Genomic DNA, 19,405 nt, shown 5'->3' on the forward strand with positions numbered 1-19,405 from the left:
AAGAAAAGTGCTCAAAATCATATGAATAGGCCACAGAAGTTTTTGGATTCTGTTCTGTGAGGCGATGAAACACAACCTTTGATGGAACTTTTCGGCCGTATGGATCTGCGGTGTGTCTGGAGGAAGAAGAATGAAGCATATGCTGAAATAAACACTCTGCCTAGTTAAGCATGGTGGGGCTCGGTGATGCTCTGCGGCTGATTTACATCCTCTGGCACTGGAAACCTGCAGTGTGTGGAAGGCAAGATGGATTCATTGAAGTATCAGGAAATCCTAGGAGAAAACGTTATGCCGTCAGTGAGGAAGCTGAATCTTGGACCTTCAGGACAATGATCCCAAGCATACCTCAAAATCCAGCAAGGCTTGGTTGCAGAAGAAGTCCTGGAAGATTCTACAGTGGCCATCACACTCACCCGACTTGAACCTCATAGAAAATCTCGGGTGGGATTTGAAGAAGGCGGTTGCAGCACGCAAACCAAAGAATATTACTGAACTGGAGGCCATTGCGCATGAGGAATGGGCTAATATTCCTCAGAAATTATGCCAGAAGCTGCTGTCTGGTTATACATCTTGTTTGCAGCAGGTCAAAACAGCAAAAAGGTGTTCTACTAAGTATAAGATGCTTGCCATGAAGGGGTTGAATAATTTTGAGACTGCAGAAGTCGAATTTGGTGAAACCACTTGAAAGAATTGTTGTGTTGAGCTATTTAATTTTTTGTTTGTTTTTTTTGTTCATTGAATATATTAATATTAAAATCATAAATAAATCATATGAATAATTTAGATTACAACTATATGCTTAAATTGTAAACATTTTCTAAAGTGCAAAAATATATAGTGGACACTTGTTATTGTGTTTTATTAAACATTTTTTTGCATGGTAAACCTGATATGGGAATATTGTTTTTTCTTTGATGTGATATGCAGCAGAGTAGCTGTATGTTAAAAACATATTTGACTGTTATTCGGTTAAGAGGGACACAAAAACAGGAAAGAGCCGTTGGTTTACTGGCAGAGACAGATGCATGTTCTATCACAACACAGCAGCGCTTCTGCACTTCTGTTCTCCTGGGATCCAACTAATCCAATTAGAACAAAGTTTGCAGGTTTTGCAATGCAAGCCAGAAATATTTGAACATTGAAAAGACAGCTTTCATTATGGAAATAGAATGCCTGAAATAGTGTAAAAATGCATGTTTACTTTCCCCTATAAATACTGTAAAATTAATTTGCACAGAGATGCATTTAAGATAAGTAAAACATCTAAAACACAATATACAGCATTTAAGCCAAGTTAAGTCACCTTTATTTATATAGCGCTTTATACAATACAGATTGTTTCAAAACAGCTTTACAGTGATAACAGGAAAAATAATACATTTCGGCTGTTGTCCAGCTGAAGCCATTTCAGTGTTGAATCAGTTCCATTGTAAAGATCATCAGTTATTACATTAGTTCATTTTATCTTTAAAGTTCTGGAAAAAAAAAATGTCATCATCCAGCTCAGTTCTCACACAACAGCGTCAGTACAGTCAGATCAATAATATTGTTGAATATTCAAGCATTTGTATTCAATTGTAAAATATTTGCGTATGGTTTTTGTCTGAAAACGCGCAATAATAAGTGCCAGTGTCATTACGCGAAGTTGTGATGATTTGTAAGAGGTGACGGAGGTTTAACCCTTCCCTGGTTGAGATGGCATATCTGCTCTGGTCCAGTCGCGTGCCGTAGCGCACCTGTGAAGTGTTGGTCACGTTGTAGGAGAGGATCAACTCCGGCCCCTGCCCGGGAGTCTGTTTGTACCAGCTCAAAACCCCCTGGCTGCTGTTGGGCATCAGTGGGCAGCTCAGTGTGACATTTTGACCTTGCTGCACAGAGACGTTCAAAGAAGTCTTCCAGAAAAAGCCTGAAATTACATGCACACTTAAATATTTATATAGTCAAAGTGTAAATAATGCAATTAGCATGAATGTTCTCAAAATTGTTATATTGTTTTAATAATTGTTTTTTGTTCATTAACATTATACAATTATTAAAAGAGCAGCAAAAATTATAAAAAATGAACAAAAAACAATGTTTATTTAAACATCAAATAACAAACTAAATATATATGAAAATATGATTTTGAAACACTTACAGTGCAGAGCAAGAGACAGAAGTGAAAACAGCTTTATGTTGCTTGTTTGAAGATCCATTGTTTTATCATCTATAGTTAGACGAGAACTGTTGAAATTTGGCTGTCTGTATGATGCCACTTCCTGTAGGATGGTGAGTTTAGTCCTTACAGTCTTAAGAGTCTCTCAGGAGAAATGAACCCGCTGAAGGGAGGTTCAGCGCGCATGTCAATATCTGCCTTGTGTTAGATGAGTGAATCTCTACAAATTAAAATCATAACAGAGCCACAAACCTTTATAGGGCCTATCTAATGCAGTGGTTCTCAACTGAGGGTCATGACCCCAAAATGATACATGCAAAACAAAAATAAGGCAATACAATCATGCATAGTTTGAAGGGAAATAAATGGCTTATTAACTTTTAAAAGTGATGATAAACACTTCTTATGCAGTATCTTTTACTTTTGACTAAGGGCTGTGCATCCAATCATAGGTTATTTTTGTATAAAATAAACAAGATTTAATAACATAAAAATATTGGAAAAAAAATAAAGAAATATCGTCATGGTTTTCATAATATAACTAAACTCCTGTTTTTTTTTTTTTTTTTTTTTTTTTTAACAATATTAAGTTGCTTTTGAATGTCTATGGATAAACATGCTTTTTGCCGTCAGGTGGTGTAGTTCCAGCATCTACCAACAGGGGTTCCTGCAACAAACACTTCATAAAGTGCAAATTTCTTGCACTAGGCTTAGGGTTACTGAAGTGAGATTATAATAACCCAAAGAGTCACTCAAAACGCCAATAAAAAGATTTGGAATAATAACCCAAAGTGAAAATGTATGTTAACTGTACCAAATGGTAGACTATTTTCCACTGACTTAAGTTTTTTTTACAACTCTCTGACTTCAATACAGAACAATTGTAAAGCTGTTAAGACATCCGAACTGTTGAAAAGGACACGATGTATTACATGTATGATGTATTAATTTTTTGATAGAAAATGCAAAATTGTGATCTTTTATTAATATTTTTTTCACATTTTTTACAGATTCAAGTGTTTTGTATGACCCTGTATCCCCGTATTTTTGTTATTGCAATAAAAACAAACAAACAAACAAAAAAAAACCCCAAAGCGATTTCACCTCACCTTCGTTATTATGATGTATTTTAACATTATGGATACCTGATGCTGTGATTTCATTTGTCCCATATAGTGAGGCACCGAAATGAAAATTCTTGGCTGAAACTGAAAACCATACCTCTGGACAGCTGTGCTTTATCTGATTTTCTTATTACAGTTTTTTTTTTTATTATTATTTGCTTTGGTACTATTTTCACAAGTAAGGTGTACATGTCCTTCATGTAATCAAGTGAAGGATCAATAAAGACATCCTCAACAATCATTTGGGCAAATTTTCAGACAACTGTAACATACTCTCTAATTAAATCTACACAGTCAAATAAAACAATTTAACTAAACAAAAACATAACATAGCATACATTACATTCATTTGGATTAAGCCTGTCTTGAGCATTCGGCCATACAGTAGATTCTCAACCACATCACAGTGAATGTCATCATTGTTCATGCACCTTGGGAAAAACCTTTTGGCATGGCGAATCCATGCTTGGCATTGGTCTACTACATGTCATCACATGCCTCATCCATGGCCTGAAGAGGGTGGCGCGCTCAAGGGGTTGCCGATCATAGACCTTCCACCTCCATGCTGAAAAAAAATTCCTCAATAGGGTTGAGGAAAGGAGAGTATGGGGGCAGACAGAGTGTCATGAATCGGGGATGGGCCTGATACCATGCTTGAACCAACTCTGCATGGTGGAACCTGACATTGCCCACACAATTACATATAGGTGACCTCTTCACCTTGACAGGCCGGCTCAACTTCATTGAGGAACTCAATGAGATGTGGAGCCAAGTAATGGCCTACGTTCTACCACACCATCTTCAGAGACAGCTGTGCACATGGAGATGTTTCCTCCACGTTTTGGCCAGGTTAAAGCCCACTTCATCAACAAAAATGTACATGTCATGGTTCACATCAGCATCAAGCACCATCACCCTCTGAAAAATATTTCAGTAAGTTCTTTTACAGTGTAGTTCCAATATACATGAAGTAGGCGATGCATCAATCAGTAACTGTAATACAGTATATAGTGCTGTACCTGAACATCTAAGCCCTTTGTTGTTTCACCCTGTCATTGTTTCTCTCAAAAGGCACCAGGTAAATGCGTTTCATTGATACCTGGTGCCTCTTCAAAAGGCGTGCAACTGTTGGTAGGCTGATGGATGCCACACTGGCAAAGGTGTCATTGTTCTCCTCAATTGCGGGCTTTATTTCCGACAAGCGTATATCATTCTTACCACTGCCCACTCCTGCTGGTCGGTCAGCACACGGCCACCACCACCATGGGGTTTTCTATCAATTCTAAGCATAGAACAGAGTATACTGTCAACAGATCAAACTGTAAGAATATTGTAACATGTTTGATGAATTTACAGGCATTACAATTTACTGTAAATGTAATGGTAAAGCATAGTATATCCTTCACACTAACCGGTTTTCTGGGGAAAAGTTAAGATGATGGAATTGTTGATCTTTTTAGATTTGGATCAAGTAATCTGGAAGCCTCTGCCATAGTAAGTCCTCGGTTCACTACGTGACGATGGCCGGGACTTCATTAGAGACAACAGTTCTGCCTCCCTCTCTCTGACGACCAACCCTTCGACAGGCCCCATCATCCCATGCCCACCTCTCTGTTGGTGCCCATGCCCACTTCTCTGACAGATCCCTTGTCCACAAGTTTTTCATATTCCTTGCTGTCAATCCTGCTCCTTGATTGAAAGAAAAGTATTGTGAGCATTGCATTGTGAATGACAATTAGGTGTAGTGAAAAAGTTAATATGGGACTCGGGACTCGGGACTCGGGACTCGGGACTCGGGACTCAGGACTGACAAAGACTGAACTAAACACAGGGCTTAAATACACAGACAGACAAGCTAAACAAGATAACAAGGGGACGTGGCTAATAAGAACCACCTGAGGAGACTAATCAACATAACGGGGAACTGCTAAACATGGGACAAGGCAGGGGAACACAGGCATGAATCATGACAGGGTGGTTGCAGGTCTGAGGTTGCTGTGATGCAATCAGGCATTCCTCAGGGATCAATTTTGGGCCCTTTACTCTTTTGCATCAACATTTTTCCACTTGGTCATCTTTTAAGATCACTTTCATTTTTATGCAGATGACACCCAGATTTACATACATTCAAAACCTGATAATCATGTGGCTGTTGCCTTTCTGTCTCAATATATTTCTAAAATATATTAGAAATCTAAAAAAAGATTAGAGATAAAAAATATTTTATTATTATATCTCTATATATTTATATATTAGAGATAAAAAAAATGGATGTCCCGAATTTTTCTTTGTCTTAACCGTGACAATACTGAGGTTATGCTCATTGGTTCACCCCACTAGGTAAAACTGTGTCTTTAACTTTAAATGTGGATGGCTCTGTTTTCGAATTTCAAACAAAATTAAAATATTTGGGGGTGATATTTTAACATCTGATCCTAATTTAACATTTGACCCTCATGTCCAGAATACTGTCAACATGTTTTTTTTTTCATCTTAGAATCATTGCCAGACTACATCCTATGTTGTCATTTCCAGTGGCTGAAAAGTGAATTAACATTTTTGTAATTTCTCGCATGGATTATTGCAATGCTCTACTGGCGGGGGTTTCAATAGCTACTCTAAACAAATTACAGCTTGTTAAAAAATTCTGCCGCCAGAATCCTGACTAGGACCAGGACAACGGATCATATCACTCCTGTTTTCAGAGTCCTTACACTGGCTCCCTGTCAGGTTTCGTGTTGAATTTAAAATTCTCATGCTTACCTATAAGGCTTTGCATGGTTTGGCTCCTCAGTATTTGTCAGAACTCTTCAGAATCAGAATCTAGTCAGAATCCCCTACATACCAATGTGTGATCTCCGCTCCTCTGAAGCTGGTCTTTTAACTGTCCCGCCAACTCGTTTAAGATTTATGGGTGATAAGACTTTCTCTTCATTTGCTCCAAAACTATGAAACATTCTGCCCTCTGAGATTAGGAAAGTGAAATCTCTCCCTCAAAATAGCTATTATTTGATTTATTTGACTACTTCTCACTATTGTATTCTATATGATTTACTTATTCAATTGTTTTGATAACATGCTTTTATTTTTGTATTGTATATCTGAATATACTTCACTTTTATGAATGTATTTCTTTTAAATTAATGTATTAATCTTTTATTTTTCTAATTTTTGTGAAGCACTTTCAGTTGTAACTTTTAAAGGCGGTATAGAAAATAGTTTTTTATTATTATTAATTATTATTATAGTACCAAAGCGATCAACGAAAACTGCATATTTGTGTTTGTTTGGATTTCTACGAGTCTGTCCATAGGCCTATTTAGGATTTAGAAGGATTTATGCGTGCACACACATGTTTACTTAGCTATCAAAATTGGGACATTCAATAGACTTAATGGTTTTTATACTGTACAAACTGTATTTTCTCTCCCCTTACACTAACCCTACCCCTAAACCTACCCATCACAGAAAACTTTCAGCATTTTTACATTTAAAAAAAAAACAAAAAAACCCCCTTTAATTACTTTATAATTATACCAGATTTACAAATGAGGACGTCCCTAAAGGGAGGTTTTTGGAGATTTTGTCAGGTTTTGGTCACTTCTGGGAACAAAATTGTTCCCAAAATATAGTTAAGGTACACACACACACACACACACACACACACACACACACACACACACACACACACACACACACACACAGGTGCGTCTCTCTCAACTGTAAACAAGCGTGACCTTGTTGCTGCCAACATATCAACTCATCAGTTGTCGTTTACATCAAATTTACATTAAACCTGGATAACTGCATGTCAACAACATTTTAGATCCGGCTTATACACTGTAAACCCTAATAAGTTGAGACTACTCAAATGATTTGAGGAAAGTGATTCCCTCAGTTCAATTGAGTAATGGGGAAATTGACAACTCAATTTAATTGAGTTGGCCTAATATGGTCGCTTCATTGAAGTAACTCAATCATTTAAGTTATCTGTACTTAATGTTTAACTACAGATAACTTAAATGTTTAAGTACATATAACTTAAAAAGGCAAAGACTAAACTCAAACTTTCCTGTTTATACAGTATATCGTTTCCTTGTATTAAATCATTAAAACAAGTATTGTTTTTCACATCAACCACTTTATTAGGTTTATACAGCATTTACATTAATTTAACAGAAACATTTCTCATAACAATATGCTCATATTTTTAAGACACACAAACATCAAAATGTAGTGTTTTAACAGTAAGCTCATATTTTTAAAAGACAAACAAAATCATAAGCAAATTTTTTAGTTGCATTTTTTTAAAGACACAAACAAAATAAGCTAATTTCTAACACATTTAACACAAACATCAAATAAGCAATTTTTAGGTCACATTTTTAAAAGACACATGAACAAAATCATAAGCTCATTTTTAACAGTTGCATTTTTAAAAGACACATGAACAACAAAATAAGCTAATTTCTAACACAAACATCAAAATCATAAGCTAATTTTTAAGTGACATTGTTAAAAGACACAAACAAAATAAGCTCATTTCTAACAGTCACATTTTTAAGGCACACAAACATCAAAATCGTAAGCTAATTTTTTAAACACATTGCAAGGAACTGACACATCTACCAAAAATACGTTTTTTTTAAGGGATGTCTGTAGTCGTTCCACAAAATCGTGCAACAAATTTCAGTGTTCTGTCATCGAGAAAATTACATCGCCCCCTAGAAAAAGCTGTTGCATTCTGCTGGTAAAAGTCTTACTGGCCGCTGCATCATATTTTATTTTTTGTTGAATGCATGTGCTGATCACGTTTTCTCCATTTTAACCAAACAGATGGTTAGCCAAAGATTGTATTTTAGGCTGCAGGTCTTTCTGCCCCATGGAAAGGAGGATGCGTTGAATAAATTCAAATGTGTACTTTAGAGACTTTGGGTAATTCAGGTGTAAACTATAAATTAGCCCGAACAGAAGGCACATTGCTTCAGGAAGGTCATGCAGATTGTCCATCACCACTTTTCCCTCAATTACTATACCAATGGACAAGGGAGACAAATGCAGAGAGTTGAGGGGCTGAAGAGTCATCCCATCTTCCACTAGTACAATCCCCACTGGCACATCAAGATTAGAGCTGCGATCATCGGACATCTAGTGAAGATGAATAAACATTAAATTTAAATTAATTCACATGCATGTAAGCTCATGTACATTTCAAAAGGTGCAACTTAACCTTAAGGGATAGTTCACCCAAAAATGAAAATTCTGTCATTAACAGGGTGTCTACAGATATAAACAAGTTAAATTTAAGACTTTTTAAGACATTTTTAATGCCACTTTGAATGAAATTTAAGACCAAACCTTTGATGGAAATACACATTATATTACATGCGTATATGTAATATTTAACCTAAGTAAGTAATTGAAATAATTTAATATTCATTACTTGTTTATTGAACTAAAATCAATGTAACATTTGCAATCGTGAGAATATTCAGCAAAATAGCTCCTGTCATGTTATGTTACTCAGGGTTTTTCCTGGCTCAAAATGAGGCGGAGGTGGTAAAATCCTAATAATGTATTTTAATAATGAGATATTTAAATTTGTATTTTTTGTAGATCATCATATAGCCAAATGTGTTTCCCACATTATTTTTGTGGGTGGAGCTTGGTACCTCTAGGGGAGTCCGGGGCGGCAAATAAAATTTTGTACATTTTAAAGATAAATTCATTAATCTGGTGCACTTTGAGTCACCCGAATCCACTGTTAAAAATAGATAATCCACCCGTAAATCACCCATATTCTTTGATTTAGATATCTGCATCTGATCATCACATTACAATTATTCAAATTCTCAGTATTAAGCATGACAATATGGTAACAAATATCACACTGAAGTAGGCTGATGTAAAATGAACATTTATTTAAAATAAAAGTTCTTCTTTTGGCAAAATTACATTTCCTTAATAGCCTAAAAGGAGACTTTACTCCCTTCAAGCTTAAATTGTCAATGTTTCATTACATCACTTGCAAGTGACATTTCCAGCTGGCGTAACGTTATATTATTGCGGAAGTTTTAAAGAATGCTCCCTGCATAATAGTCCATTGGCGCGTTTGACCAATTTGTCAATTTGAGACCCGCCCTCCTTAGTTACTGTCGCTATGTCCGACAAGCTAGGCCGTTCTCACGCGGCCACACTATGTTCTCACGCAGTGAAAAATAGGCTACATCGCGGGGCAGAGAGGAGACTGACAACACGCTGACAGACAGTACAGACCAGGTTACTTTTCGGTTACGTTTGATATTAAACATATTAAACAAAGTCTCACCTTTCAAATTTGGTCATTTTTTAAAAGAAATTAAAACAATAAATACCGTTTTGTGGCTCTTTAATGTGTCATGACAGATCGCTGTAGAGCATCAGTTAAAGCTGCTCGTGAACCGATCATCTCTTCCTTCTAGTTAATTTATAGCCTCAAATAAACATGAACAAACATAAGAAGGAATGTTGTTTTAACCACGGAAAGACGTCAGTACACTCCGTTTTTCAAGTTCAAATCCTCCCATGTTAGGCGGCGCTCACATATCGCGCATAAAAACGCATCGAAAACGCTAGGCGCGCCGCGTTCTCCTTTTTCCAAAGCGCTCGAGGTGGTTGCGCTTCGGAGGCGTCTGTCGTTGCTAAGCTTGGTTCTTGTCACGTGACCTGCGGTGCGCTTGCGGCATTCTGAAAAGTTTAGATGTTTTTATCTCGATGCGGCGCGGACGCGCTTGGAAAAAACGAGCGCGTCGCACCGCGACCGCGTCGCTTCCATTATGAGCGCGCATACCGCGCGGCTACATTTGAAATAACGAACTTGCGCGCGCAAAAGACGCGATATGTGAGCAGGCCCTTAATCTACTATCCTGACTGCTTTGTCGGACAAAATGGCGGATGGCGAAGTATGATTGGTCAGATCACCTGTCAATCAAGCTCCCTGCGAAGGGTCAAACTTAACCGCATTTATACCTTGTCCATCCGTATAAAATAAAACCTTTTACAGACAATAAAGTACAATTTACAGGTGTGTTATACATTAACTTACCAGCTAACGTTAACTCCGTGGGCCTAGGCTATACGACTCTCTCCCCCTCCGCGCCTGATTCATGACCGCCTGCCTGATAGTGCCGCTGGGGGAGGATAATAGGAAATACAGCGGGAAAGTTAGCACTAAATGTTCTTACAGAAAGTTAGTAGCTCAACCGTGTTTACAACTCGCAAATTATCTAAAAATAAAGTATTTTAAAAGCAACCAAGCAAAATGTACGTATATTTTAAAATTAACTTACCACTGAGTGTAGTCTGAGTCTTTCACGACGACTCTCTTCCCGCTTGCTTTACTGCCTGTCTGCTTGAACCGCTTGCCGGAGTAAAACGGGGAAAAAACATTAGAATAAAACGTGTAAGGCAATTACGATAAATGTATAAATGTGTTTAAATCTCTACTTACCTATTTAACTTTATTTCAGAAAACTGCAAGTGCCTCGAGAGGACTGCTGCTGCGTCGTCACACCAGAGCCGTTAAACATTCAGCACGACAAAAAAAATATTTTACCGCCTTGCGTTATATCGACCAATCAGCGCGGTTGTCAAGGCAGAATTTCAAGCGCGACCAATCATTTTAAACAGAGACATAGCTAATAATTTAAATGAATTGAAATGTTGAGCTTACAACACTTAAAATATTAATTAGAAAGATTTCTGCTGCCAAATGAGTAAGTTAAGCAGACCTGTTTAAGTTTTGATGCCAAAACTTTTTATTTTAAGTAATGTCAAGTTCTGATAACTTGATATCTTTAGTATGGACAACATTGGGGTTTACAGTGTACATAATTTGTATATATTTCACTTAAAGTTCTAATAAGAAGAAGAACAAAATCATTTTTAAAAGTAAAAATGTTCCATGTAGTCTCAAAATGAATATGATTTCATTAAATGTATAAAAATTATTCAAGAATTTGAAATATTGTTAATTTAGTTGATCATTTTGATCATTTCTATCATCCATGACATTTCCTTACATACACAATACTAGCAATACACATATCAGAGTCTGGCATGTTTTATGCACCAGTTATTTGATCACTGATCAGAAACAGTATTAAAAAAATGCTTTCTGCCTTATCTGTCTTACTGTGAATGAAGCAGTTGTTGTATTTCTCATCATCTCAGTTAATAATTATTAACAGAACATTAAATAAGACTGTGTGTACATAAAAGTAACTTTTTGTTTCTCAATCTGGAATCTGAACCTGATATTTATGCCCAGAATAGTCAGAAATGGAGATCTAGAGATCTGTTGGAGTACAAATTCATTAGGCTAGTGAGTGAGTCAGAGCATTGGTGCAAAATGCTTGTCAGAGTGCTTTGTTATTCTTGGCTGGGTTTACGGCATTCGGTAGATCTTGACAAAGAACAAGAGTAATGTGGAAGACATGCTGGGTGTTAAGAGACTGCCAACATTCGATATAGATATACCCTGTAAAGCATATGAAATATAAATATAACTTTTTGAAATAGTGCAGTTTATTGAATGCAATTCAATGAAGATTGAGAGATATAAAAATTAAAGTTTTGTTGATAATTTAAAGGCTTTAGGAATTTGTGTATCAAATACGAGGCTATAGGGTTAATACTTTATCTTTAGTACATTATAAAATGTTTACATTTTATTTCAATAAATAAGGAATAACCACGACCCTCATATAACAAGGGGTTTGGAAAATGGATGGATGAATGACACGACACAATAAATAATCTTCCACCACCAGAACTGTGCAAAACCACCAGATGCTATTAATCTTCCCAAGTCTGACAAAATCTATTTCAAAATGCACCAGAATCTTGCAAAAGTTCATAATTCAAACACAGGAATCCATTACAAGGGGGGGCCGTGGCCCATGGAAACAGCCACCACCCTTCAGCATTATGTAATCACCCCCCAAATGATGACTCATCACTCGCAGGAAACATTGAGCAGCAGAATTTCGAAGGTCTGTTCTAACTCAAACCAGCACGCACTGCTCAAAACGGCTGCTCTTTAATGAGCAGAGGACGCGTATGTGCAGTCTATGAAGATTCAATATATACCAGTATATATAATATATATATATATATATATATATATATATATATATATATATATATATATATATATATATATATATATATATGTATATGTATATGTATGGTAACACTTTACAATAAGGTTTCATTATTAACATTTGTTAACTACATTAGTTAACATGAACTAATAATAAACTGCACTTCTACAGCACACATTGTTAAAATCAAGTTGTACTTGTTAACATTAATTCATGCACTGTGAACTAACGTGAACAAACAATGAGCGTTTTTTATTTGTATTTGTATCAACTAACGTTAACAAAGATTACCAAATACAGTAACAAATGTATTGCTCATAGTAAGTTCAATACGTTAACAAATGAAACCTTACTGTAAAGTGTTACCATTTCTTTATAAAGAGGAAGTGAGCCACAGATATTATCTATATAGAGATAAATACACGATTTAATGTGTACTTGCAGAGTTCTTACCTAAGAAAGTACTGGTTAATATAAGGTAACTATGGGTTAAGGTTAGATTTATGGGTAGGTTCAAGGTTAGTACCTTGTTATTACCTAGTTATTGCAATTACTATAATAATAGTATGTACATGGGGAACAGGACTATAAAATAAAGTCCTACCCACTTGACTCCTAAAAGCTGCTGTATGTGTGTGTTTGTGTGACCAAAAGGGGCATGGACACTCCGTGCTTGGCAAAAGTTCAGGAAACACTGAGTTGCTCCTGCACAGAGCCTCTTAAAAAATGTTTTAAAAAAAAGACCTAGCAGAGGTATACCACGCTCTGCCAAGGCACTCCCACGAACAGAGGAATGGAAACTGAAACACACTCTTTCAGTAAAAACAGGAAGGAGGAGACTTTTGGTTTTTCCCAGTATAACGGCGAGGATAACCTCTAGCTGATGTCACGTTGCAGCAAGCTGTGTGTTTGGAGTGCTGAGGAACTGGACGGCAGGTCCCATCATTGGGAGCAGAGCCACTCCCCTTTCCTGAGCTGAGCTTGGAGGGGAAACCCACGCTTTAAAAGTTTCATTTCACTTAGAAGAGAGTCTTCGCTGGGCTCACACCAACCAGCTCACTCTTTACGGACATCTCCAACCTGAAAGCGACTGTGTGCCTCAGGATGGCAAGCTCCAAATCTTCTCAGACTACTCGAAACATTGTGATCGCCGTGCTGACCCTATGGTCGATCATCTCGGTTATCATTATTGTGGTTTGGGCCACCTCGTCTGACATGAAAGAAGCCAGTCAGTGTCGCAAGGAGATGCAAGACCTAACGGAGAGGCATGAAGGGGCAAAAGTCGTGTGGACCAAAGACAAAAAAGCCCTTGAAGAGCTGGTGAGACAGGGATGGAGGAACCAGACTGCCCTACAGAAGCAAATCGACCAGTACAAGGAGCAAATTCAGACTCTGAATAACTCTTTGAACGACAGCCTGCAACAAAATGTGAGTTCATCTTCTTGTTTTGGTTTACAAGCTGTTTCTTCTAGCTTAAACCTCAGTACGATAACAGATCGCAGAGTTATAATGACACCCAGATTTTATTTATTATGAAAAACAAACATGCCATTTAGTTTAATTTAGTGACATGAAACTGGTTTTGTTTTGCATAGCTTGTCCCAACAGGAAATTGTGAACAGTTTAGGTCGAGTTAAATCTGAACAGTTATGCAAATATCTAACAAATCAAACGAATGAGGGACCAGGATATCAATCATAGCCCTTCCTGGAAAAATTTTCCTGATAATGTTCGCATTGTCTCTGGGGTTATTATGTTTCGTCCAAAAAAAATGTTATTTTATTTAAGGGTGTTGTATTGTATTAAAAGAGGTTCTGTCTTGATTTTTTTGTGGCTACGTTTTGTCAAATGCCGTTTTTGACCTTTGGAGGTTGTGGCGTTCACTCACACACCCGTGAGATCTGACGGCCACACCTTTATGTCTTAGTGCGAACCTCCACGGCCGAACCTCGCCCCGGTTATGGACTTGTGTTTAATTAACCTTCTGTTTCTCCTCAGGTCATTCTGAAAGAAAACATCACGATCTTGGAGAGCAAAATTGAGGAATACAAACTCATCGAGGGAAACCTCACTACAGAAATCAGCCTGCAGAAAGGTAGGAAAATTCAAGTCAGAGTTTTCCCTCTCATCAGAGGAGCCATGAAAGGAGCGCTCTCTCCCTCTGACCATATTCTTAGATGAATTTTCCCATGTAACCATAGAAACTCGGAAGAGACAACAAATAGGCAGGACTTGTTTGTGACATGGAATTCTGTAGAGTGGCTGTTATAATAACATGAAGCGCGCTAACTAGCGGTATCATTCCTATAAAACTCTTCTATTTTTGGTCAGATTACTTTTTATGTATACACTGTGAACCCGAATAAGTTGGCAAAACTCAAATAATTTGAGGTTTTCAGTTACATCTTTTTTTTTTTAAGTTAAGAAATTTAACATTTAAGTAAGCAGAACTTGCAGATTTTTATTTTGTACTGATGCATTTTAATATTGAAATATTTGAGTAAGCTTATTCACACACAACTTAAAATTATCATGTAATCTCAATTTAAATATTTTTAGTCGTGGAAACTTGGCTAGCTTTAACCAGCTAATTCAATAAATACTACATTGGTAAATGGTAACACAATGCTTTGATAGCATATAACTTGCTGAAAGAGTACAGCAATATAAAACATTTAACATACACCGTTCTCAAACCAAGCTCATGCTCCACTTGACACCATGATGGTAATCCCCCCAAAAACCCAACATAACAGAAACTCTTCTAAACTAGCACAACAAAACATTAAACACTACTAAATCTCTCACTTAACATTAATCTGGCACAAAAAGCAATATATAACACTTAATTTTACTATAGCATTTAGCATTTTATTGCATTTACTAAAACTACACTGTAAAAAATTATCGTGATTTTAATGGTAAAAGACTGTAAAAATGCTACAGTGAAAAACTGTTAATTGGTTAACAGAAAGTTTCCGTACTATATACGGTAAATAACTGTGATAGATCTAAATGGTACATTTAATGTAATTTACTGTAAAATACCGTTAAATTTACAGTTTTTGAAAGTGAAAAAGAACAGCTCATTGTATAATTTACAGTGAAAAAACGTAAATTGACATTCCCACAATTCCCTGTGTGACACTTCACATTTGATGTATTTTTGTTGAAATAACTATGTTTCTTCATAGTTTTCTTAGTTTGTTCTAATCAGTTATGTACATTAGGGTTTTATGTTACATTTAATGTTGTTAAATTAATGTTTATTGCATTTTTAAAATTTAATGTGTGTTACCATGATGGTGTTTAATGTTTGTGTGAATGACACTGTGCAGCTTCTATTATATTAGTATTACATTTCTTGTGGAAGAGCTGCTTGTGATGAGCTTTGATTGATCATGTGACTCTCATCACTGCTGTGATTGGTGGTTATCAGTGTATTACAATGGTACAAAACAGATATTAATACTTCAATAGGACGTAAAATTCACATTATATCAGATAATGAATTACGGTTTATTACTGTAAATTTTAAGTTAAGTCTGTAAAACCAATAACGTTGCTACCGTATTTTTGACGGTAAAGTACTGGCAACCACAGCTGCCAGTTTTTTACTGTAAAAATCATGGTTTAATTTTTTAGAGTGTACACTCGCCTTTGAGAGTCATGGCAAAGCATGCAGGGAAATAGAAATCCCAGCCCAGTTTCAGTTACATTTAAGTTAATCTAAATGAAAAGAAACAAGTTCATAAAACTAAAAACAATGAAACAATTCAGCTTACTTAAAATGTGTGAGTTTGTAAAAATTAGGTGTTATTATAACAGCCTTCTTTTGTGAATTAATTTGATGTAACTAATTTATATAATTTGAGTTGGCACTACTCAAACCAATTAATTATTTTGAGTGCTAGGGTTTAAATGAGCATTTATGCATTATATTCACAGAAAACTTTGTCAAGTTCAATATAATTAAAAATGACACTCTTTCTAAGGCTTGGGGTCAGTAAGATACAATTCTCTTTTGCTCGCATTTATTAGACTGCATTTATTTTATTAAAAATACAGTAAAAAAAATATATTTTGAAATATTATAAATAACTTTTTCTACTTTAATATATTTTAAAATGTAATTTATTTCTGTGATGGCAAAGCTGAATTTTCAGCAGCAGTCTAAATTATTCTAAACATTCTGATTTGGTGCTCAAGATACATTTCTAATTATTATCAGTTAAATAATAATGAAAAATGTTGTGCTGCTTAATATTTTTGTGGAAACCATGATTTTTCCCAATTTATTTTGATGAATAGAAAGTTTAAAAGAACAGAATTTATTTAAAACTGATTTTTTTTGGTGAAAATGTAAAAGTCTTTAATGTCATGTTCGATCAATTAAATTAATCATTGCTGAATAAAAATAATAATAATTTCTTTCAAACAAACAAAACCATTACTGGCCCCAAATGTTTGAATGGTAGTGTACATGTATTCTACAATACATTTGTGTCAGGATAACAGAATTTAAAGGATTTTGCTGCTCCTTGTATCATTATTTTGGTATATTATTTGGTATATTATTGGTATATCATTATATCCAGCCTAAGCTGATTTGCAGGCCAGACTGATGTGTTGGGTGTTTTTTAGCTGGTTAGACTGGGAGACCAGTTGGCTGCCCAGTAAAACCAGCTAAAACCCTACTTGGCCTGACTCGGAGAACATCTAGACCAGATAAACCAGGGTGGGACTATCTACAACCAGAGTGACCAGGCTGGGAGAACGTCTTAAACTAGTTAAGAACACCATAAACCAACTCAGACCATCTTAAGCTAGCTAAGATCAACTCAAACCAACTTGGACCATTACAAATTTGTTAAGACCAGAAAACCAACTACGGTTGTTTTTTTCTCAGCAGGGAACAGTCCTGTTTATCACAATTAATAGTGAGATTTTCAAATCCAGAATATTGTTTAATTTTTAAAGGATTTCCTGACCCACTAAACAACTGCAGGAAACGACTCCTGAATGCATGAGATATGAAAATAACAGGGAATACAAAAGCGAGAGAGACTGCACTGATAAAAATCACCCTGCTCGACCCTGTTACCTGCTTGATAAAGCTGTTATCTGGAAAAAGTTAGTTGAATTTTGAAAACATCCTCACAAAACAGGATAGGTGTGATGTCTAAAAACGTTTCACACCAAGGCCATATTTTAACACCAGTGTCAAATTTGAGACAAAGCAGCAAGCGAACAACTCCAGCCAGCTACAGTCCAAAATAGTGCTCTGACATCACCAAGGCCACTTTAAGAAACAAACTGATAAGTTACACCGTACCTAGACATTTCCTTATAAGCCAATGGACTTATTTTTTTTCAAAGAATGTTTGGCATATTGTTTGAAGAGGAATGCTAACATTGTGAGAGGCTACATACTACTGGCATTACATAAAAGATTTGAGTACAAAACATTGTGAGTTGTAATGTCTGAAGCGAGTTTTTCCATTATCATTTCAGACCAGATTGAAGACCTGAAGCACAATTTGACCCTGAAGGCCCAGAAGTTGGCATCTTGTGAAGCTTTACGCCTCGCTTCTGTACAGCTCCAAACTGCCGCAGAGAGACAGACACAGGGCTGCGAGACCACCAAGCAATATTTACAGAAGCAACTGTAAGTCATACAGCATCTCTTCCATCGCTTCGAACTCCATTTCCCCACTCTTGGAAGAGTTCTTGTTTCATTAAAGCATGCTAAATGTCTAAATCAGAATATAAAGCATGCAGTGTGAAAATACTCTGGAAAAATCTTGCATTACTGCACATTTATTGGTGCTGATGAGATTAGACTACCGCATTTTGTTGCTGAAATGTTTTTCTTTTGTCATGTGATCACAGCGCGAAGTGCAAAGACATGGACCACCAGGTTCATGAATATCATGTTGAACTCGATGACAACGGAGCCCAAGGAATCACCACGAGTAGTGTTACACTGGCCATGATCGTTTGCCTCAGTCTGCTTCTGGTACCATGTAAGTTTAATTGAGTCATAATCAGCATATTTCTGCTGTGTCTGTTGATAATGAAACCGCATCCTGTGTGTTAATGAGACTCTGGTTTATTCTCAGAGACGAGAGGAAGGCTGGATGATGGATTATTTGGGTACACGTTTTGGTGCAACACTGTTCTGAGGACACTGCTCAGGTGCACTTGTAACCCTGGACTTGAAGCACATTTAAATCTACATTTGGAATGCAAAGTGGCGATGCAAAATTGATGATAGTTGATGTAATCATTGAAGGTATTTGTGTTGCAAAACGTTTTGGTGCCAAAAAATGATTGGTTGACAACATGGAAAATTGATTTACCTTATTCAACAAATGTATGCTGTACTTCATTGGTGGTAACTTTTTTTGGTTCTTTTTTATTAGGGAAAAATATAAAATAGATTTTACGGTCTAGATGTTTCAGATTTGTATTTATTTTTTGTTTGGAGTAACCAGGCTTATATGCCAATGAGATATTGATGTTAAGAGCTATATGGAAATTCAATCACACTGTTTTACCACTGTCTGTGTTTTTTTTTTAATTTTTTTTTTTAAAGGAATTTACAAGGACTTTTTGAAAGCTACTTTTGAATAAATTTACAATGTTGACTCTTTAATATTGACTTGATAAAAGACAGCCTTTATTCTGAGTAACCTTTCCATCATCATTACTATGTCTGTCAACCTTTTTAACAAAAATCTGATGAAAGAGCTCCCAGAACATGTTGACTAGAGAGGGAGGGGAAAAAACAAGAGAGAGACACACACAGAAGGACGACTTTCAAACAAACCATAACAAAAAAACAAAAAACATCTATACCTCCAAACTTAACCATTAAACTATGGTAACTTTGTATGAGACAAATGTCATTAAAATTTGAAATTGTCATTAAAATTAGAAATTAGAAATGAGACTTTTTAATAATATAATTGTGATATAAA

General features: G+C 36.1%; 1 protein-coding gene and 1 long non-coding RNA gene across 3 annotated transcripts; one reads left to right on the forward strand and one right to left on the reverse strand.

Moving 5' to 3' along the window:
• Nucleotides 1-7,408: 7,408 nt before the first annotated feature.
• On the reverse strand, nucleotides 7,409-10,882 carry LOC311074735. 2 transcript variants are annotated; one of them, XR_014604349.1, is made up of 4 exons: nucleotides 10,769-10,882; nucleotides 10,608-10,678; nucleotides 10,364-10,448; nucleotides 7,409-8,427 (listed from the first exon to the last, which is right to left on the reverse strand). It is a non-coding gene; the product is annotated as an uncharacterized lncRNA (long non-coding RNA). The 2 variants fall into 2 exon arrangements; XR_014604350.1 differs by lacking the exon at nucleotides 10,769-10,882 and having other exon boundaries at nucleotides 10,608-10,746.
• Nucleotides 10,883-13,108: 2,226 nt separating this feature from the next.
• Nucleotides 13,109-19,113, forward strand: LOC311074370 (uncharacterized protein). The gene is made up of 5 exons (XM_084100923.1): nucleotides 13,109-13,850; nucleotides 14,421-14,517; nucleotides 17,937-18,090; nucleotides 18,315-18,448; nucleotides 18,545-19,113. Coding segments are annotated over exons 1-5 (711 nt in total). The 5' UTR covers nucleotides 13,109-13,526; the 3' UTR covers nucleotides 18,547-19,113.
• Nucleotides 19,114-19,405: the final 292 nt, after the last annotated feature.

The sequence above is a fragment of the Abramis brama genome (assembly GCF_963993115.1).
Source record: "Abramis brama genome assembly, chromosome: 23".
NCBI classification, from domain to species: Eukaryota; Metazoa; Chordata; class Actinopteri; order Cypriniformes; family Leuciscidae; genus Abramis; species Abramis brama.